General features: G+C 40.8%; 1 protein-coding gene across 1 annotated transcript in view; it reads left to right on the plus strand.

The window, feature by feature from the left end:
• The window catches only part of slc9a8 (solute carrier family 9 member 8), a 108,076-nt gene that overhangs the window by 18,150 nt on the left and 66,538 nt on the right, over positions 1-23,388 (plus strand). Inside the window, exons 3-9 of the mRNA XM_086005334.1 lie at positions 1,112-1,192; positions 5,085-5,143; positions 11,720-11,803; positions 13,248-13,349; positions 19,967-20,001; positions 22,388-22,531; positions 23,221-23,359. Of these exons, the coding sequence (XP_085861460.1) occupies positions 1,112-1,192; positions 5,085-5,143; positions 11,720-11,803; positions 13,248-13,349; positions 19,967-20,001; positions 22,388-22,531; positions 23,221-23,359 (644 nt within the window). The remainder of the gene's footprint in view (positions 1-1,111; positions 1,193-5,084; positions 5,144-11,719; positions 11,804-13,247; positions 13,350-19,966; positions 20,002-22,387; positions 22,532-23,220; positions 23,360-23,388) is intronic.

The following is a 23,388-nucleotide window of genomic DNA, read 5'->3' on the forward strand; positions in this document are numbered from 1 at the left end:
ACTGCCACATTAGCATGAAATGGAGAAGTAATTTTTGCCTGTTGCAGTAAACTATTCTGTTGCATAACTATATATTTTTGAAACATTTTGTTTTTTGTTTCAGTAATGGTCCTGGTGCTTTTTATTCTTCTTCCTTGGGTCTTTGCCATTTGCAGATTTTCTGTATTAATTTAGAGGCAAACTATTTATTGAAATGACATTATGCCTCCTAAGTCTGTGTCACATGTTTATATAATGTAACTATGACAATTCATGACTGTCATTTGCCAGGTGTTGTTTACTGAAATATACTGCAGCTATTGAATAGTTTGTTGGCTGTTCAGACACCGGATGCAAATAGATGGGGTGAGATAGGAATGCTTATTCACAAATATTTGGTGAACTAAGCAAGTGCCAAATACTTCTTTTTTAAGGATTATTGGATTTCTACTGTGTTTTGGCATGCAAACAGTGTGCCTAGCTACATTAGGACACGATTTCAAATTTAGGATAAAGCCTGCTACAATTTTTTGGTTTAATTTTTTTTTGTTTCTAATCTAAGTTTATTAACATTTCCTTGACAAATTTAGTGAGAGACTAGTTTTGGACAATAATGAACTGAATTTACCATTTGATAGTGTTATATTTGTAGCAACATTTTCTCTCCCTTTAATTATCTTCTGCGCACTTGTTCTGTTTATGTATTGTGGTTGTTTGCTTCTAGTCAGAAAGAAATGTTCATATTTGCAGATTAAAAAAATTAATGTGTAACTATTTTATGCCTAGCATTTTAAAAATTAAATATTGTAAAATATGTATCAACATGTTGGTGTGGTCTAAGATGCTGCTTTCGAGCAGAGAACAACTTTTGAACAACTTGAATGTTGATGCGCTGAACAATTGGGTTTTCAAATTCTGTTTTTAAAAAAAAAATATATATATTAGGTAGAAAGTAAAATTGGGCTTTTGCCGTAATATTTTTAGTCGTCTGAGATGTCATGAGATTGACAGATGTACTATGTATTTTTAATTCCATCTGATTAAAGTAATCTTCAAAAGTATACTTTTCCCCTTTTGGCTTTTTAACAATATTATTTATACATAACTTCATATTTTATTTTTCATTTCATAGCTATTTGCATCATATTGGTGCGGCTGCTGATCAAATATAAACTGCATTTTCTGCCAGAAAGTGTGGCAGTTGTGTCATTAGGTAAGTGTACTGTAATTTTTATTTAATTGCATTGAGCTAGACCTTTTTTATTTTAGAGAGGGATGATGTGTATGTGGCTACTGGGAGCATTTTTAGTATAAGCTACTCCCCTAGCTGAAATTTCATAGTACACTGCAGGACATATTTGGTATTCACATTTTTTGGCTTCGGCATCTCGGTCGGAATCCATGTTGGACAAGTTGGAGAAGCTGGATTTGTTTTCATTGAGCAAAGGAGGTTGAGGGGTGACTTGATAGAGGTGTACAAGATTATGACGGATTGATAGGCTAGATGGGGAAAGGCTGTTCCCACTAGTTGATGGTACAAGGTCTAGGGGACACAGATTTAAGGTTTTGGGCAAGAGATACAGGGACGATGTGAGGAAAAAAAATTTTACGCAGCGAGTGGTGAGAACCTAGAACTCGCTGCCGACGGAAGTGGACACTCAATGCTTTCAAGGGGAGACTGGATAGGCACTTGAGGGAAATAAACTTGCAGGGCCGCGGAGGAATTGGACTGACTGGATTGCTCTACAGCGAGCCGGGATGGGCCGATTGGCGGCCTCCTGCGCCGTTCTGACTCTGACTCCATGTCATTCTGAAGCACCGCGGTCCAATTACTCTTTGAAGCCGCACTCGCACAGTGTACACCTGCCAGCAGTGTAATTGGAGCATATCCCCAGTGCAAAAAGAACACCCAAAACAGTGGGTCTTCATGTAAAGTAACCTAAATAATAACTCTGACAGTACCTTGAATAAGGCATGATCCCTTCAGTAAAGTTTTTGAAATGGTATTGGGGAGGGGAAGAAAGAATACTTTATAGTGAGTCTATAGATCTGGTCCCCATTATATAACACCTTTTTGTTATACTGGGTTGACATCCAGTAGGATAGTCATATCCGATAGGAGTGGAATGGTGACCCTGCCTCCCATCCCAGTTCTTCTGGTTAGGCTGAAGACCTGTCCATATAAAAAGGAGGCTTCACAGAAAAACCCAGAGCATAATTTGCTGGATGTAAAAGCTGTGCAAGAATTGGGCTGTCTCATGCTGCTAGCCATGGAAGAGAGAAGAAGAATTAACATGCTTGTGTAAAGTCTCTATGTGCCCTATTTTAAGAGTCTTTAACCTGAAGGGGTCATTACTAGTCCTAGCCCCTTGAGGGCTACCCCAGATCAGGCGCATTTCTTAGACGTTCACTTTCAACTGAAGTTTGAGGTAGCTGAATCCTAAAGACGCTTAATTGGGTCTAAAGGTCCAGACTATCTCTCCCTAATGGAAAGGAACAACCTGAAGATGTTACTGTCCTCCAGATGGCACTTTTAATAAGTTTAGCTAGACTGTAATGTTCCGGATATTATGAGGGTCCGAAAAACTCCCCCAGAATTCTGCAACTCCTCACCAAAGAGTGTACAGAGATTGAGTTTGTGACTTTGATACAGAAGTCTTATGCGAGACGATTCTAAAAATATATAGATTTATTAAAGAACCAACATGCAGTTTACAGTTTGTGAGTCAATCGCAACATTAACAGTTCCAAAAAGAGAAAACTTACAATCCTATTATCAGAGAACCTTACTTTTAAATCTTAATTTCGCTACAGTTTTACAGTTCTTTAAAGTCTACAGGATATCCACCAAAATCAAATATCTTTGATCGCTGAAGTACAAAGATTTGGAGACTTGGAGCTGCCTCTGAAGCCGAGAATCGCTTTGCCCGATTAAAGCGAGTCTAGTGTCTACTATCCCATTTGAGAGTTCAATATTTATACCCTTTTCCAGTAGTATTTCCTTTAAGGTTTTCTGGTGATGCAAGCTAATTATCTTGTCATTTTTTTTGCTGACCTCTGCCAGACTCATGTCTCCTCTTGAGGTGTTCTAAGTTTACCATATAAAAAATGGTGTGACAGCAGGTGTTTCTTACTTTGTCATCTTTACGAGGCAGATGTTCCTTACTTTGTGCTTCTTTACAAAGTGTAAATTAGAACACTTTATCCAGGGTGAACCATTGTTTCGTTCTAAAAAGTGCAGCCTGTCTGAGTCCTTAACCTTCTGTTTCAATAAGGTTATTTATTCAGGGTCAACAACTATCTTCTCTCAATAGCCAGAATGTTTTCATGGTTCGGTTTCTAGATTTCCAAACCCAGTCTGTCATGTTTTAATAAGGCCAGAATTCTTTCATAAGATGGTGTATTTTTCTGAATAGGTTTTATGGCTTCTTCCTTCACAAACCCTATGGTCATAATCCATAATTCTGATTTTAAGATGAAATATAGTTACGCAGATGTATTTTGGGCACTACTCTCATAAAATTGATTGATGTGTGGGCATGAAATGAATGGGGAAGACTGTAATGTTCGCTTGTAGCAATTTTCAGTTCTTTGATTAAAATGATGCTGGAAGGATGTTTCTGCTGGCTGCAGAGTCTAGGACTAGAGGTCAAAGTCTCAGAATAAGGGGCCGGCCATTTAGGACTGAGATGAGGACAAATTTCTTCACTCAAAGGGTTGTAAATCTTTGGAATTCTCTTCTCCAGAGAGCTGTGGATGCTCAGTCGTTGAGCATATGCAAGACAGAGATTTTTGGATACTGGACTCTAGGATAATGCAGGAATGTGGAGTTGAGGTAGAAGGTCAGCCATGATCTTGTTGAATGGCGGAGCAGGCTTCAAGGGCTGAATGGCCTACTCCAGCTCCTAGTGCTTATGTTCTTCGTTTTTATGATAGAGTTGCAGCACCTTCGGTGTGGCCTACCTCCTTCATGGTGTATAGAGAATAACCTATATTCAAAATGAGAGCGAGCATAATAAAGCTAGGCAAGCTAACCATTTTCATTTATTTTTCCAAGAAATACCAACCCACCTCCACATCCTTGATTTGAAGTGCTCCTAAATTTGAGTAGTATTGATGTGATGGGAGAGAGTGGGATTGTTAAGAAGGGAAGGAAAAAGGATCATCTGTGTAAATCTTTTTTCCCCCATTGGTTTACTGCCAAAATGTTGGTGCGTGGATGATAAGTTATATTCAAGCAATGAGAAAGACCATGATTGTTGATAATCTAACTACTCCTTTAAACAAAGTATCTTTTGTAAACTTTGCTCAATATGCATCAGCTGAAATTTGTTCTCAAACAAAATGCTTTGTTTCACAATTACAATAAGCTTCCATCTGCTTTTTGGAAGTTGAAGGTTTCATGATTTGGAGTCCTGAACTGGGGAACTGAGCAGTTTAAAGAAGCAACATTGCACAATCTGATTGTTCTTGGTTATGACAGATGCTGTTGTTTAAATATTTTGAGGCATTCTATAAAATGGTATAGAGGAACAGCTGGGGAATGAGACTAAGTGGATAATTCTTTCAAAGAGCCTGCACAGATGGACCCAATTGTCTACTTCTGTACTGTAAAAAAAATTTTGATTCATACTTTTATTTCCATTTCTAGTTTCATTTAGTACCTTGCCAAATCCACTATTTTACTCCAATGATTAAAGGAGATAGTACAGTGACACAAATATATCTCTGCTCACACTTCTGAAGCCATATAGCACAAGAGTAGCACTGTCAAGAGGACAGAAGTGAGGGGTGTATTACTTTCATCTGAAGTCCAGGCTAGTTTATAATAGCTGTGGCACTTGAAATAAGTTACTTATAAAATGAATTGTGAAAGATTTAAGGTTTTTCAAAGCAGGAATTGAAAATCCACTTCGAAGTGTATTGCATTTGGTTTTATTATTTTGTACTAGTCCTTTGGGCCACTAGGTGAGAGAGAGGGCATTTTAATTGGTTTTAGATCCTGTGTCCAGTTTAGAACCAACTTGTTCACTCATTTGTGAGGGCATTCATCGAACAAGATTGTGTTTGAATTAATGTCAATATATTTTAACTTTTTCTCGTAGGAATCTTAATGGGAGCTGTGATTAAAATTATAGAATCACAACACTGGGCTAACTGGAAGGTAAGTCTTCAAACTGTTCAGTGACAAAGAAACAAATGCTTCAAATTGGATGATCATTTTCATAGCATGAAAGTTACATCACAATCTTCTCTTTATGGATGGAAGTGATTTTTTTATTTATCTTTCCCCACCCCCCCCCCCCCCCCCCCCCCAAAAAAAAACCTGGAAAGCTTGAACCAGCACCTATGCTAAAATTAACCAAGCAAATTACTCCAAGTTTTGTTGAAACTGCTTCCTGTCACCATTTTTGTTCCTCACTTTGGTAAGTCAAAAGAAATTACTGATGTTACCCATAAAAACGTTATTTTAATATTAAAAGTGCCAGAAAGAAGTTTTCCACACACAGGACTAACACCTCTTTGGAGTTTGGGCCTTGTTCTGGTTCCTATTAGCAAATTCTGTGTGAATTAGAGAGATGTGTTATGGAAGTTCTAGTTTTTATCTTACTGTTGTGAACTACAATACAATATCATGACAATCTATCATTTGACTGGCAGGCAAAAAAATTACAAATCATCTGAGGCATGAGCAGCACAAAAAAGTAATTTTTAAATATGTTTTATGCACTTAAAGCTATGGAACAAAATTCTGAGTGAACGGTATTGTCGGGATGAGGAATTTTGTGTTGCTGAAAGAAACTGATGTTGATGAATAATTTTGATCACAGCTTTTATTATAAAATAAAAAGGGATGAGGAAGGCCATTCGGCCTATCTTAGTTCATAACTCGGGCCGGAGGTGGGGGGCATGGAAACATACATCACTTTACCCCCCACCCCACCCATCCCCTATTGTAGCAACTAGTTTTTTTTCTCAAATTATTCCAAAGGTTTTCACTTCTATTTACCCAGAAGACCATTCCATGCTTTGAGCACTCTGTTTAAAAACTTCCTGACATTTATGCTAAACTTTACGAGTTAAAAATTGTGTCCCCTTGTCTTACATTCACAATTTTAGTTTGAAGTAATATGTATTTGTTTTCCATACCATATACAATTTTGTATACCTTTTATTATAAGATCATGTTTCGGTCTCCTACTAAGGCTGAAGGGTCCAAATTTATTTTGTCTTTGCTCATAACTCAAACCTCTGACACCGGGGCCCAGTCTCTTGTCTGAAGAGCTTCCAGCCTTCACATGTCTCCTTCGTGTCTTGGTAACTGGAACTATTCATTGTACTCGAGGTGTGCTCTAATTAGTACACAACATAGTTTCAGCTTGACTTCTGCTGACTTGTATTGCACTGTTTTGGCTCTAGAGTTCTGTTTAAAGATGAACACTGCTGTTATTTTGTTTCTACTTGTCGAATCAATGCAAACACAATGTTATTTTGAGCAGCATAAAAATCCATTGGATCAGCAGTTCATATTAGTGATGAAGTGTCTGAATATGTAATGCATGTGATGTACAATATTACCGTTGCCTTTAGAAATGTTTATATTCTCAAAAAAATGACGTATTTATTTTTAAAATTCAACATTTTTAAATGTTGCAGTGTTACATAGTTGCAATCTGAATATTTGAAGTTTTGAGTAACTTTTTTCCCCCAAAAAGATTCTGTGCAAGATTTTCAAAAAAAAATTAAATCCTAACACTTGATTTTACTGTAACATTCTTAAGTAATGGTGAGCTGGACATGATTTGTGGAACATTAATATCATGCATTGCACAAAATATTTCTCCCATGTGAGCCTTCACTTTATATGTATTAATTAATGTAGCATTGCCCAGGGGTTGAACAGAACCCTTTGTTACTCTTCTGGTCTTCTCGTTTTTCCAATAACTGAAGAATAAACAGTATCAGATTTTATGACTTGGGCTATAAAATACGAATCAGATTTATTAAAGTTTAAAGAATGGCATAAGTTCAGATTTCATTTGATTATAGAACATTTAACTTCCACTTCCATGGATATTCAAAATTAACAAAAGAGCAATACTTGGCGAACTCCTGACACTAAACCAAACCAGTGTCCATAACACAACACATTTGAGGTTTTGCCTAACCATCAGTGTCTCAGCCTGGGATATATCTGCCATGCCCTTTGAAGTTCAAAACTGGAAAATAAATTAGAAGACCCAAACCGCTGATGGTCTCTTCTATCGTGTAATAACCAAATTTACAGTGACCAGCCACATCTTGTATAGATAATAAAAATAGTCTTTTGAATATATTCATAGTTTTAGCCTATAAAATGTGATTCAGATATAATCATCAATTGAAGAATGATGAAAAATAAAGACTTGCAATTATATAGCACCCAGTTAAAATTTTGAAGGAAGAACAACTACTTAAATGGGACAAATATTTGACAGCAAAGCTGATCATTTCTTGGTATTTTCCAATCATAATCCTGTAAAAGGCATCTGTTTTAAAATAGCATCCATCCATGGTGATTTTACAGTTGTAGATTGTGTGTATATTTGATATCCCTGATCCCATTTAATTTTAGGACTTTTGGGTGCTGATTTCTAGTGATACTGGTGTGAGCATAAATATATGCAAAAACAATCTTTAAGCTGACTAAAAATAAAATAACGAATAACCTAAATGATTTTTTTTAATGAGTGCTAAGAAAAAGGAATCTAATAAACATCAAATCGAAGTTTTGCTGTTTCAATGCACCTGCTGCCATAAAAGATTTAATGAGTCAAAGCATCTAATTGGTTTCATTTCTGTGTTGCAGAAATGCCAATATTCAATTATCACATCATGCACTACATGTTACATGTCTGATCTGGAGCAAGCTATAAACTAAAGTTAACTTCTGTGAAAGGTCACTGATCTAATCTGAGGTGACTCTTTAAATCTTAAATCGTCACATGCTAAGTGGCCAAAAGTATTGGCCCCTCTTTTTATTTTGCTTTCTGTACGTGAAATTGAAAGGCACTTGCCTGCTGGATCCAGCAGTCATACGAACAAGGAGCAGGAGTAGGCCACTTGGCCCTTCAAGCATGCTCTGCCATTCAGTAAGATCATGACTGATCTGATTACTCCACATTCCTGCCTACCCCCAATAACTTTTCACCCCCTTGCATACCAAGAATCTATCTACCTCTGCCTTAAAAATATTCAAAGTCTCCGCTTCCACTGCCCTCTGAGGAAGAGAGTTCCAAAGACTCACGACCCTCTGAGAAAAAATTTCTCCTCATCTCTATTTTAAATAGGTGACCCCTTATTTTTAAACAGTGGCCCCTAGTTCTAGATTCTCCCACAAGAGGAAGCATCCTCTCCACATCCACCCTGTCCAGACCCCTCAGGATCTTGTATGTTTCAATCAAGTCACCTCTTACTCTTCTAAACTCCAGCGGTACAAGCCTAGCCGGTCCAACCTTTCCTCATAAGACAACCTGCCTATTCCAGGCATTAGTCTACTAAACCTTCTCTGAACTGCTTCCAGTGCATTTACATCCTTCCTTAAATAAGGAGACCAATACTGTACATAGTACTCCAGATGTGGTCTCACCAATGTATAACTGAAGCATAATCTCCCTACATTTGTATTCAATTCCCCTCGCAATAAACAATAACATTCTATTAGCTTTCCTAATTACTTGATGTACCTGCATATTAACCTTTTCTGATTCATGCACTAGGACACCCAGATCCCTCTACATCTCATAGCTCTGCAATCTCTCACCATTTAGATAATATGCTTTTTTATTCTTCCTGCCATAATGGACAATTTCACATTTTCCCACATTACACTCCATTTGCCAGATCTTTGCCCACTCACTTAACCTATCTATATCCCTTTGTAGCTTCCTTATGTCATCTTCGCTATTTACTTTCCTACCTATCTTTGTGTCATCAGCAAATTTAGCAACCATACCTTCGGTCCTTTCATCCAAGTCATTTATATAAATTGTAAAAAGTTGAAGCCCCAGCACTGATCCCTGTGGCACACCACTCGTTACATCTTGCCAATCAGAAAATGACCCATTTATACCTACTCTCTGTTTCCTGTTAGCTAGCCAATCTTCTATCCATGCCAATATGCTAACCCCTACACCATGAGCTTTTATTTTCCGCAATAACCTTTGATGTGGCACCTTATCAAATGCCTTCTGGAAATCTAAGTACAGTACATCCACTGGTTCCCCTTTATCCACAGCCCATGTTACTTCCTTAAAGAACACCAATAAATTGGTTAACATGATTTCCCTTGCACAAAACCATGTTGACTCTGCCTGATTACTTTGAACTTTTCTAAATCCCCTGCTATAATGGCCTAGAAATTGGGTTTTGGCTTAGCCAGGGCTTTAGCGCCGGAAATTAGTGCCGGCGCTAAGTCCCCTGCGCGCGCCAAAAATTCAGTGGCGCCGCGCCCAAACGGCTGCCGGCGCTACTGAAGGGTCTTAGCGCCTGGAAAAGGGCGCTAACTGCCGTTTCGCGCCGCAATTCCGGCGCTGCGGCACCCGATGCGGTGCGGCAGGCTGGGGAAGTGCAGGCCTCCTCCTTCCGTTAAGGAGGAGCTGCCTGCACCCGGCCGCGCAAATCTCCTCAAAAATGAGCCCGGCACCTCGGACAAGTGCCGGGCTTGCATCTGTTCCGGGGGGGTGGGGGGGAGAAGTCTGGGGAGGGAGCTGCGGGCAGGCGGCCGGCGGGAAAGCGGCCGGCCGCCGCGCCTCCTTAAAGCGCCGGCGCAGACTCCGGCAGCACTCGTTTGCCGGAGTCTTAGTTGCGGCTGCCACTGGCGAGGCGGCCGCAACTGAATTTCGGCTTGGCCGGGTTACCACGGCAACCGGGACGCTGCGCGCACCGATGACGTCATCGGTGCCGGCGCAGCGCTACCGGTCTACCGCCGCGGAAGGGCCCCAGGCAATTTAGGAACCGGCGCCAATTGCAGCGCTAGGCCCTCTAGCGCCGCAAAATCGGTGCTAAGGGCACTGAATTTCTAGGCCCCTGTCTTTAATAATAGCTTCTAATATCTTCCTTAGGATAGATGTTAAGCTAACTGGCCTGTAGTTTCCTGCTTTCTGTCTCCCTCCCTTTTTGAATAAAGGTGTTACATTTGCTATTTTCCAATCTAATGGAACCTTCCCCGAATCTAGGGAATTTTGGAAAATTAAAACCAACGCACTCTCACTAGCCACTTTTAAGACCCTAGGATGAAGTCCATGAGGACCTGGGGACTTGTCAGCCCGCAGCTCCAACAATTTGCTCAGGAGCACTTCCCTGGTGATTATTTTCTTGAACTCCTCCCTCCCTTCCATTTCCTGATTTACAGCTATTTCTGGGATGTTACTTGTATCCTATTTAGTGAAGATCGATGCAAAATACCTGTTCAATTCAACTGCCATCTCCTTATTTTCCATTATTAATTCCCCAGTCTCAGTTTTTATAGGACCAACGCTCACTTTGTTCACTTTAAAAAAAAAAATATCTATAGAAACTCGTACTATCTTTTTATATTTCTAGCTAGCTTTCTCTCGTACTCTTTTCTCTCCTTATTAATCTTTTAGTCATTCTTTGCTGTTTTTTATATTCTGTCCAATCTTCTGACCTGCCATTTATCTTTGCGCAATTAGCTGCCGGGTTTCCCGAAGCCAGGGAAATTTAAAAACGGAGATGAAACCTGAGGCACGTAGCCTCATAATATTTAAATGACTAACCCGCCTCCTGGGAGTGGGTTGGTTGCCTGCCTCTGTTAAAACTGAAAGTAGGCGGGTTAGGGTCGGGTTTGAAATTTTTTTACATCCGACCTGACACACACCCACCTGTTTTTGGGGGTTAATTCCCCCCTGTTGTCTTAGTAAGGGTTCTTCAGCCTGATTGGTTAATGAGACACTTGGTTGCTTGTCCTGTTTGCACAGGTGCCAGATCCCCTGTAGAGGGCACCACGCTTTTTTTCTCTCACTAATAACCAAGTTCCAGTGCAAAAGCCCACAAAGTCTGTGGGAAAGTGTAAATGTAATGAATGGCTGGTGCTGTTTGTTCATCAATTACCACAAAATCCGGGCCAATACTTTTTTACATTTTCCCCTTCCTCTGTTCTGAGACTATTTTGAAATTAAATACCTGACTCTACTTCTGTGACATTTTGAAAAGAGCTGATTTCCTGCCCCCCCCCCCCCCCCCTTCTAATTCCAACATTCAAAAATTCATTGGCTGTGATTAGAATTTTGTACTTATGTTTCAGTATGCAGGCACAGTGTTCTGGTCTTCCCGATTAGAGAGTGATCCAAGCACTGAAGAAACAGTCCTGTCCACTCTTGCTGGTCTAAAACAGTTACTGATAATCTGCACTAAAGTTGGAGTATAAGGGACCACTGAAAGGTGGTCAACAAGAGCAACTTGCCTTTAACGTAAAAAACATCGAGGTGTGAGCAGGGGAATGAGAACAAGTATCAAAGAGCCAGATTCTTTCAGCATTTACACTTCCCCTTCCCCTTCCCTTAGTCCTTTTAGCTTTTGTAAGTGATAAATGCAATTATGTTGAAAGAATTCTTAGTGGACCAGGAAAAAAGTGGGTGATAGATTCTGATCACCAGAGCTTCAAGTCTATCCTGTGTTACATAGAACTGCAAGGCCATTGATATCGAGCCATTATATTTTTGATTGCTTTTCTTTGCAGGAAGAAGAAATGTTTCGACCAAACATGTTTTTTCTTTTGTTACTTCCGCCCATTATATTTGAGTCTGGATACTCATTACACAAGGTAAGTGAGGGATTGTAATGGCAAGATTATTTGTGTGCAGCGTTTTATTTTGTAAATAATGTTTCTTTTTAAACTAATTTGAAAATGTTTTCTTAATTTACTTAATATGATTTTGTGACACAATTGTACAACAGATTTAAAATGAGACGGTAATTTTGGGGGGAATGTAACTGAATGTTTAAAATTTAACTTTGGATAAATGTTGTGTTCTTCCCTCTTCTCCACCCCCACCTCCCCCCATTTGATTAAATCTGAAAATCTTGACTAGCACCTCTAATTAACTGTTTCAAATGTAGTGCTTCCAAGACTACAGAAGAGCCTTCAATTTATGATTCCAATTAGATTTAATTTGCAGATAAAAATACACTGGGAACAGCTCGGTGTTAGTATTTAATTCTGTGCTAAGTACTTTTGAATGTTATCTCATGTTACCCATGAGCAGATTTTATACCACAATCAGAAAGTGCTTGTGAAGATAACACAGCTGGGTCTAACAGTTAACCCAATTGTGGTGAGTTGGTTACTAAACTTCAAGTAGCCTTGTACTACCGTCTGAAACACTTTAGTTCATGGGATATCACGGCACAGATTAGACTTGGACAGTCTAAATGCTTTCTTCATAAATTGTAAACAAAAATGCATATAAAAAATACAGCACATCGAACTTTTACCTTTTTTAAAAGTTCTCTGCAGAACTTGGGAGGCGATGACTTATTCAGTCTCCTTGGCGAGGAAAGGGAGCTCAGAAATGGGGCAGTAATTGTGGAGGATAATGGGTTATGGTAGCCTGTTTGAGGAGGGCGTGATGGTGAATATAGAAGGTGGAGGTGACTCAAACTGAGTATGGGGGCCAGGAGGGGGTAGTTGAATGATCAGGAGTTCAGTAAGAAGGGGATCACGGAAGCAGGAGGTGACCACAATCGTTCAATCACTTTTGGACAGTGAAGGGGAAAAAAAGACTGAATTTTTCAGTTGGAAAGGAAAATTGATCCCATAAAAATAACAATGCATGTTAGTTTCACATTTTTTTTAATAAAACCCCCAAAGTTGGGAAATGTGATATTAAATAGTGTTGGAAATTCATTATAAAAGGAGTGTTAGAAATGGAAAACTCTTCATTTATTCAGCTGCAGTGTGATGTAGGGGTGGGGGGAGACGGGGGAGGGTGGGAACAGGACAGGATCAGCCTCTGCTGTGATGCCCACTTCCAATATCTTGCCAACATTTTCTATCTAGTCCCACCAGAAGAATGGCAATTTGACAAGGTACCGGAGCACTGCTCTTATTTCTAGATTCTTATTGCAGGATAAGTCTCTGCCAGAAGACGGAGAAAACTGGACAAGATTTTATTTGTAATACTTTGTATATTCTCTAATTCTTTAACATGGTTAATTGTGTTTTGGTGCAATGTATTTTATTACTAACTGTTTGTTTTCATTTTCAGGGTAACTTCTTCCAAAATATTGGATCCATTACCCTTTTTGCTGTGTTTGGCACAGCAATATCAGCTTTCATTGTAGGTGGTGGAGTGTACTTTCTCGGTAAAGTGAGTGTTGCCTACAATATAAACTTATGACATTGGTTATATGTCAATTTTCTGCTCGAATTTATGCTCTTAGTAGAAATTCTGCATCAGCGTGAATGCACAGACATGTGCAGGACTCATGACATGCATGCTTATATATTTGCAGTTTGCTCAGAATTTAGAGGAAACTAGAACATGCAGTTGTGTATAGTTAGTATGATCTGGACTGTGGTACTAAAGCAGCATGAATTTGTTTCTCACCCCTGCTGGTCAAATTAATTTAACAAAGGCATTACTTGAGAGTTTATAGCTTGATACAATATTGTTGTAACAAAAAAGGTATAAGGGAGGAATTTCTAATCATGTGTAAGGGCATATCTGTGCCCAGCACATGGAGGCAGGTGGAAGCTTTGTTCCTACTATGAGCCAAAATCATGCTGCCTGTTTTTATGGCTAGACTGTGTTGCTATCACTGGAGGTTCATGCTCTACTGACGTTAAGGCTTTGAAAATGCAGCTGACTTCTTTCAAGCTGTCTTATTGACATCAACCACTGTATACATTAGCTGGCTGATTTTTTTTTTTTGCCAGGGCTAATAGATTTTCATGGGGAAAATGAGAAAGTCATCATCAACAGCAGGACACTGCTCTGCACTTTTTCAGACTGTGTTCCCAAAAGTGCAGGGCCTCATCAATGGAACCCATGTGGCCATAAGGCTCCTTTCACCAGTACTGTATCTTTTAAAAGAATAGGAATGGGTTCCATTCAGTTAACATACGGGTTGCCTGTAACTATCAGCATCACACCGTGCAAATGGATGCTAGCTATCATAGAAGCTACCATACTATATTTATTCCACGACAGTCAACAGTGCCACCATTACTTAATGAAATATCTGGACCAGACAGATGGATCCTTTGGGACCATTGGGATATCCTTTTTAATCTGTTGCTTAGGGTGCCTGTCCAAAATCCACAATCCACAGACTGAAATGTAATGCGGCATATGCCTCTACAAGAATACTAATAAAGTATAACATAGTCCTGCTGAAGCAAAGATGCTGCTGCTTGGGCAGGCCTGAGAGTGTCCTATTGTACATCTCTACAACCATTTCCAAAGTGATAGTGGTCTGCAGTCCACTTAGACTTTCGGGAGAGGAGGCACCATGCTGAAGGTGGAAGAGGAGGGTTAGGCAGATCCTGAAGAGGACGATGAGAATGAGTGAGGCTAAATAATTAGCAGCTACAGTGCTGTTGCAACAAGGCAGATAGATCCAGCCATGTCCAATTTCAATATAAATCAGTCACCCCAGCACAAGTATTGCTGAATACTTATTCCCAAAGAACTGCCAATATCCTCCAATTTGACCTCTGCTACTGTGCCCATCCATTCATCTTCTGCTACAGAACTTTGCACTTTAGTGAAAGAAAGAATGCATTTATATAGCACCTTTCACATCTTCAGGATGTCCCAATCAATGAAGTACTTTTTGATGTAAGAAAAAGGAGACTTACCATCAAGTAACTTTAAAGTAAGCTTTAAGTAACTTATAAACACACTATATACAAGAGAGGTCTTTACCATGCCTCTGGTAGAAGCCTCTTACAATACTGAACAGACCAGTATTAATACCAGTCCAACAGGAAGTGACATTTACAGGAAGTGAGGTATGTACACAGTTCATAGTTCATAGTTCACAGGAAGTGATTACATAACTTCCCGGATGTTATCATTTTTATCACATTCTTCCCTCCTGCAGGATTAGGAGGCTGTGGTCTACCTTTTGGTCCGCAGCCGCCGAACAAGGAAGAGTCGCACCCGTTTGGATTCCCGTCGTAGAGGGTCGCTGGTCCGCTTACATGCGGTTGGCCATTGGTCAGAGTCTGTGTGGCCTGGATTGCCCTGTGAAGGGTCGGGGAGATCATGGCTTCGAGTACGAGCCCCAATAGGTTCAAAGTCGGACTGCCTCTGTTCAGAGGGAGGTGCAGAGCTGGTCTGTGGCGGATCAGTACTTTCATGCGCGGTACTGGGAGGGTCGCAACCTTGAGCACGGGGTTCTACCGGCACCAAGCTAGTTGGTGTCCGATCAGGATCCTGGAGAGGGGTACCCGATAGGTCCCAAGAGTTTCCTGGTGAAATGCCATCACCCGATGTCCCACTAGGTCCTGGTGGGCAGGGAGCCAGATCCCGTAATGATACGGTAGATTCTCGGCCGTCGGAATATCGTATGTTTGCATAGGTGGGGTTGGCATCGGTTAGTTCGACCTCGTCTACAAGAGGGTCATTTTTAGACGTCCGAACGTATCTTCGGAGTAATACAGGTCCAGGAGTAGTTAGCCATGACGGGAGTGATGTCCCATGAGATGAGCGACGCTGGAATCCAAAGAACCGCTCATGAGGTGTAGTATTTGTGGCTGTAGAAAGCAGGGACCGTATAGTGCAATGCATCCGGAAGCACTGTTTCCCATTGCTGGTCTGGTAGGCCCCGAGATCTTAAAGCGAGACGTACGGAATTCCAGATGATACCGTTATACCTCTCTACCTGCCCATTTCCGATGGGATGGTATGGTGTTGTTTTGCTTGTAGCAATTCCCCGTTCTGAGAGGTAGTCCTTGAGTTCCCTTGACATAAAGGATGGACCCCGATCTGAGTGAATATAAGCCGGCATGCCACAGAGAGAAAATACCTGCTCAAGGCAGCAGATTACTGTGGACGCCAGCATATTGGAGCAGGGGAAGGCAAACGGAAAACGTGAATATTCGTCGATCATGGTGAGCAAATATGTGTTCCGAGTTGAAGAGGGCACTGGGCCCTTAAAATCGATGCTAAGTCGTTGCATCGGTTGGGTTGCATGTATGAGTATACCATCTGAGGGGCGGAAGAACTGAGGTTTTAATTCCGCACAAAGCCGGCATTCTGAGCATATTTTCTTTACATCTCCAGTGGAAAAAGGGAGATTCCGTGATCGTACGAAATGTAGCATGCGCGTAACGCCAGGATGACACAAACCATTGTGGACATCCATGAGAGTGGAGGATGACATAGTGGAGCAGAATGCCCGTGTGAGGGTGTCCGGGGCCACATTCTCCTTGCCAGGCCGATAGAGAATGGTATAACCAAAAGAGGCCAGTTCCATCCTCCAAAGTTGTATTTTATTATTCTTAATTTTGGTTCGTTTTCGATTATCGAGCATGAAGGCGACTGATCGTTGGTCCGTGATCAACGTAAAGTGCTGGCGAGCTAGAAAATGGTTCCACTTCCGTACTGCCTCTATGATGGCTGTGGCTTCTTTCTCAACCGGAGGATAATGTAGCTCGGCACCTTGTAAGGTCCTGGACATAAATGCTACAGGACGACCTTCCTGATTCAGAGTAGCCGAGATCGCCACCTCCGAGGCATCACATTCAACCACGAAAGGGAGATTCTCATCAATGGAGTGAAGAGCCGCTTTCTCCAACTGTTTTTTGAGAAGGTTAAAGGCTGCAACAGCCGCTGTTCCCAGTGGAAATGATCTAGCATGCAGCAAGGGTTGGATTTCGTCCGAAAAATGAGGAATCCATTTAGCGTAGTATGCAAACAGACCGAGAGCCCGACGTAAAGAAGCCGGATTCTTAGGTGACGGGAGCTCTTGGAGCGGGCGAAGTCTTTCTGGGTCTGGCTTAATGATACCATTGCCTACGCAGTAGCCAAGGATGTTGATGGTCGGTTGCGACTCAACAGATTTGGATTCATTCAGGGTCAAATTACGGCGATGGAGGGCATCCCGAAATTTTTGGAGGTTGGAGTCGTGTTCCTGTTGATCGTGACCTGCAATGGTAATGTTATCAAGATAGGGAAAAGTGTCCCTTAGGTTTTCCTGCTTAACCAGGCCATCCATTGCCCGTTGAAAGACAGCCACTCCATTAGTAACCCCGAATGGGAGGCGACGAAATTGGTACAGCCGTCCATTAGCCTCAAAGGCTGTGTACTGCTTATCTGAGACCTTCAAGGGTAACTGATAGGCACTTTTTAAATCGTAAGTTGAGAACACTTTGTATTCGGCCAGTTTATTAACCATATCATCAATGCGTGGCAATGGGTAGGCATCCAAGTCGGTATATTGATTGATGGTTTGCGAATAATCGATGCATAGTCGCTGTTTGTGAGGTTTTAGAGGGTTCTTGACAATGACGACTTGAGCCCGCCAGGGCGACGAACATGGTTCAATGATATCCTCTGCTAGAAGTCGAGAGATTTCAGCCGCAATAAAAGATTGGTCTTCCTGATTAAAGCGCCGCGATTTCGTTATTATCGGTTGGCATTGAGGCGGAATACTGGCAAATAATGAGGGTTCATTAAGTGAAGCTGCTGATAATGCACAAAATGGTAATTTAGATGGTATATTAGAAATAGTAAGTCCGGGTTTGGATCCACCAAACTCAATGGTGAGTTTCTTATGCTGTTTTTGGAAGTCCAGCCCTAAGAGGAGATCACTACATAAGTCTTTGAGCACCGAAAGTCGGGTGGAGGGATACATACGACCATGAAGTGTCATATCAACAACACAAAAGCCGGAGATTCTGGTATTAAGTGATGACTGGGCCATCGCAATTGCCTGGTCCGATGGGAAGACATGTAGTTTCAATTTCGCAACAATCTGTTCCTTAATTAAACTATCAGTACTTCCTGAGTCAATTAAGGCATCTAAGGTATGCCCTTTAATTGAAATTTTTGTGGCTGCCTGAGACAGGTTCTGTGGGCAAGCAGCTGTAATTGGTGTCGTTGCACAGAGAGTGGCTAAAACTCTCGGTGTGCTTCTTCGGGAGAGAGCTCGAGAGGAAGCTTGATAGGTCCTAGCTGGAGCATCTTGATAGGCCCTAATTGGGGCAGTTCGGTAGGCCTTAGCTGGATTGGCCCTCGTAGAGGCCCTTGATAGGCAAACTTTAGCAAAGTGTCCTTTTTTCCCGCAATAACTGCAGATTGCATTGCGAGCAGGGCAGGTTTTCCTAGGGTGAAAAGCATCTCCACAAAAGAAGCATTCCTTCCTAGATTGCCAAGAGGCTGCTAAAGTGGGGTCGTCCTCCTCTTCTTCATCAGAATTATCAGAATTAGATTCCCCCATGATAGGGTTCACCTGAGACCGCTTGAATTGTCTGGTTGCAGCTACAGCAGCAGATCGAGATCTGGGCAGCTGATAGAGGTCTGCATTTCTCTTTGCCAAATCCAGTGAACAAGCTAGGTCAAAAGCTTTTTGTAGCTCAAGTGTTTTACTTTCTAGTAGACGCTGGCGTATAAATGGAGAGGCAATCCCGCAGATGAAAGCATCACGAATCATTTCTTGGCGGTACAGTTCAGCTGAGGCTGCCTGAAAGTTACAATCTACGCTGAGCCTGCGAAGTTCTTGCAGGAATTCGTCAATTGATTCCCCTGGCCCTTGTCGGGCTGTGGCCAGTAGATGTCTAGCATAGACCTCATTTGGGGTCTTCGCATACAGTTTCTTAAGTGCCCGAATCACCTCTTCGTAACTATCCCAGTCATCAACATATTCGAACACTTTTGGGGTCACATAATTGACAAGTATCTTCAATTTAGCAGGAGCATCCACTTTACATTCATCCAGAAAATTCTCAAAAGTACGATACCAATGCTTCCATACCCTGCCAGCTGCTGGTGTATTCGGGTCCAAGTCCAGACGAATAGGTCTAAGGATTTTCTCCATGATGGGTGGTTCCCTGGATCCTTAACTTCCGAGTTTGTCTGAAGGTCTAGTATTTGTCAGTGTAAATACTAAGTTACTTAAATTGATGTAAGAAAAAGGAGACTTACCATCAAGTAACTTTAAAGTAAGCTTTAAGTAACTTATAAACACACTATATACAAGAGAGGTCTTTACCATGCCTCTGGTAGAAGCCTCTTACAATACTGAACAGACCAGTCCAACAGGAAGTGACATTTACAGGAAGTGAGGTATGTACACAGTTCATAGTTCATAGTTCATAGTTCACAGGAAGTGATGACATAACTTCCCGGATGTTATCATTTTTATCACACTTTTGAAGTGCAGCTTCTATTGGATACCGTATTTGCCTACATAACAATTTGCACGCAGAAAGGTCCCACAAACAGCAATGAGATAAATGATGAGTTAACTTGATTTGGTGGTGTTAGTTGAGGAAACAATGTTGGCCAGAACACTGGGAGCTCTCATCTGGTATTTTTCCAGTAGGGTCATGGGATATTTTACAGCCACCTGAACAGACCTTTGTTTAATGTCTGATCCGAAAGATGCCACCTCCACTAATACCAATGGAGCACTGCATTGTTGAAGAGTCGGCCGAGATTATAAGTTGAAGTTGTGGAATAAGACTTGTCAGAAGTAAATGCCACCACTGAGCCGAGCTGACACTTGTCTCAAGCATTCTAGGTAGACAGTTCATCTCAGTTTTAGTCCACGTCTCCCAGCACTGCTTTATTGAGAATTTAACCTCTTGAAAGCTAAATTTAACTTAAAAAGTGACATTTTAATATAAATCATACCAGTATCTGCTGTGGCAAAATAGTCAGAAAAGTAAGACTTTAAAAAGAGAAGTATGCTTCTGAAGTTAAACTTCTGGTCTTCATTTAATTCAAAATTAACATTTGTTTTTCTTTCATTTTAGGCTGAAGTTATCTATAAACTCACAGTGACAGACAGGTAATTATTTTGCAAATTATCAATTTTTTAAACAGAACATTCTGTACTTCGTGAAATAATCTTTGAAATTGTGAACTTAGCATTTTAAATAATTTCCAGGCCCTAACATTGCTTATTTGAGTGATTTTAGAAACACGTGTTCTATTAGTAAGATATAACATCTTGTTTCTAAGGGGTTGGGGGGTGAAGATGGGAGTTGCCCTTTAATCTGAAGATGGCCCTGCAGAAGCTAAAATCACATTTGAGAATTTTCACAATTTTTGTTAACTGTTAACTTCTGTTGCTTAAAACTTTCACCACGAAGCATTACATGTTGACCCATCAAAGACCATGATCATATAAAGATGTTTGTTTTCCTCCTCATTATTCCTCTTCTCCTGAAGGCACTGACTGATACTGGGGTATGACTGAGTGTTGGTTGCCCTCTAGTAACTTGCCCAAGTCCATTCTTCATGTGAGCCTAGATACTGTGTTGGCAGGTTTTTTGACTGAAAGCATCAGAGCTGAGTGAGATCCTCACCTTTTGTGTACATGTACACACTTTCCAGTCGGCATTACTGGTTAACTTTTTTCCCCCTCCAAGGACACCGAGTCCTATTGTATGCCACATCCAGAGAAGCTAACTCAATCCAGATCAGGGGTCGAAGCTGAGAATTGCCTAATTCATATAGCTCAGCACATCAGGCAGTGCATTTACCCAGTGAGTGAGAAAGGAGGCCTCAATCATTAAAATGTTTTCGATACTTTTTATTCAGGGTCTACATAATGGTTAACTATTGTCTGTTAATATTTGTGCTTGCACATCCACAAGTAAAGTGAGAGAGCTTCATGCTTTAAAGTGGACTCTATTTGACACTTGGATAAATCACGTGAAATGTATTCAACATCATATGTTTTCTGCAGAGAAATGATCAGTCTGGTTTTTTTTGAGCTTTTGCATTGCTTAGTGATAGCAAGAATATTTACCAGCCCTGGAAGCAATATTTTGTTTGGGAATGAAACTATACTTACTACGAGATAGCATATAGCACAGTGGTTAATAGAATGCATTACCTTTGTTGTATATTATTTTAACTCGTCACAACCCACTCATAGCGCCTACCTACAAAGCAGCTATGCACTGTTATAAACATCCTTCAAAAAGCATTACTATCTGTTTGCACAGGTTGATGCACATTTTGTAATGTTCCAAGCTGATTTTAAAATTAAGTTCTAGTTGACCACCATGGTTATTATAATACTTTGGTAGAATTCATCTGTACCTCGAGGTGGGGGGAAAATGAGAGAATGCTCAGTAACCTGCCATAACTCAGTTGGTAGCACTCGCGCCTCTGAATCAGAAATTCTGAAGAACACAGATGAGTGAGAACCAAGTGGCAACCTATGAGTAAATGAAAATGCATTTTGTAGGTTAGGTGTATGGTAAGCTTGCTTTGTAGGGTTAAGGGTCAGCTTTCCAAGTGGTCAAATAACAACTGTTGCAGTTTTAAGTCACAATCAAATGTACCCTGCTGCAGTATGGATATGAATGTAAAGCTTGGAGATAACTGTGTTCTAAGAGCTTAACACTCAGCCTGCACCTCAGTAAAGTTGTGGCAGGCTGAGAGGAAATTGTGGGTGCCCTGCATGTTTTGTCCATCTATTTGCTGCAATGCAGTGTTGGCCAGCCTCACCTTGGCAGACTTGGTAAGGCTAGTAAACCTTTTCCTCATCTGCCTCCAGGTCTTCTGGATGCTTGAATATACATTTACTCTGACTGTTATCTCATGTCAAACAGCCAACAATGTTTCTTTGGAGAGGATGGTGCCCTGGAGTGACCAAGTTGGCAACATTTCTTTACTGGACTTCTTCAAAAGAGTAGCTCAAACCTGCATCCAACAGTTCAGCTGATTTCCCTCCTGGCAGCCATTTTTCCCTCTCTGCCTACAACAATTAACTCTTTATGGGTTGCAGCAGCATGCTAGTTCCCACCTACAGTGAGCTCTTGCAGGCAGGCTCACTCTGTCCTGGGAGCTTGTCTTGAATATATAACTAGCTAACCTCAGGAAATCTTGAAAGATTGGCCAGCAGGGTTTTGAAGGGCATATGCTTTAGTGCCATGACTGCAATATTTCCTATAATGTTATCAGATTATAGCAATATTTGCATGTGTAGAACTTCCTGTCCCAGTTTGAAATTAGATGGCATTTTTAAAAAAATTTTGTGCTTGAAAAAAGTAGCTGACATTCAAAAGAAATTTACCAATATCTGCACATCAGCAAAGATGTCATTTCCACAGTTCTAGAATAAATATTCCTTGTATGAAAAATCTTGAACAAATAATGGATGTTTGAAGTTTTTTTTAATGGTTTCTTATCTGTGGTATTGCACTGTTTATATTTTGCAGTTTTGCATTTGGTTCCTTAATATCTGCTGTTGACCCCGTAGCTACAATTGCCATTTTTAATGCTCTGAATGTGGATCCTGTTCTGAACATGTTGGTATTTGGGGAGAGCATTCTTAACGATGCAGTTTCTATAGTCCTTACAAAGTAAGCTCTTATTTCCTTTCCCTCCATGTTGTATACCCCTCTTAGTGTGTTGAATGTATGTCATTTTATTTAGCAGTTGAGTTACTAAATATGCAACATATTTCCAGCAGATACTTGTTCTAGAATTTTAATTCAGATAATTTCGCAATCTATTTGATGCAGGTTCCCTTATTTCCATAATACTTGTATTGTTTCTGTTAATTCTGTTTTTCAGTTTATATTTTACATGTACAGGAAACTTTGTGCTATCTGCAAGTTGAATGTCCGGCAACGTTGATCTAACGGCAGAAATCAGCAGCCGTTTTGGTTAGGTTTTTTTTCTGTTTTTCACAGGCAGGCTCTGGAAAGCGTCTTTGTTGCTTAGCAACAGCTTCAGAGATGCTTCCAAGCTACTGGGCCGAGTGTTTACAAGCTGTTGCTGAGCAACAGTGTTTGTGGTCAGATACTGCGATGAAAAGCTCCTATCTGATAACATTGACGCTGGTCTATCCGGAGCTTTTAAAAAAAACGGCAGTAGCTCGGTCCCATGGGTGCCGGATAGCACAAAGTTTCCTGTAACTTGCCTGACCAGTGCTATGTCATGTTACATTTAATATTGATTCTGACAAAGATTGGTTAGCATCAAGACTATGCAAATAATGAATGATTTCATGGGTTTTAACAATGTATGTTCAAATGCTGTATTCTAGCACGGCTGAAGGCTTGGCCAGAGAGAGTGCACCTGATGTGAGTGGATGGCGAACCTTCCTGCAGGCATTGGGCTACTTCCTCAAGATGTTTTTTGGATCTGCAGCACTTGGAACACTCACTGGCCTCATCTCTGCATTGATATCTTTTTTACCTGGGAATATTAAGAT

Source organism: Somniosus microcephalus, chromosome 13, assembly GCF_052327205.1.
Source record: "Somniosus microcephalus isolate GS21.2 chromosome 13, FLI_Smic_1.0, whole genome shotgun sequence".
NCBI classification, from domain to species: Eukaryota; Metazoa; Chordata; class Chondrichthyes; order Squaliformes; family Somniosidae; genus Somniosus; species Somniosus microcephalus.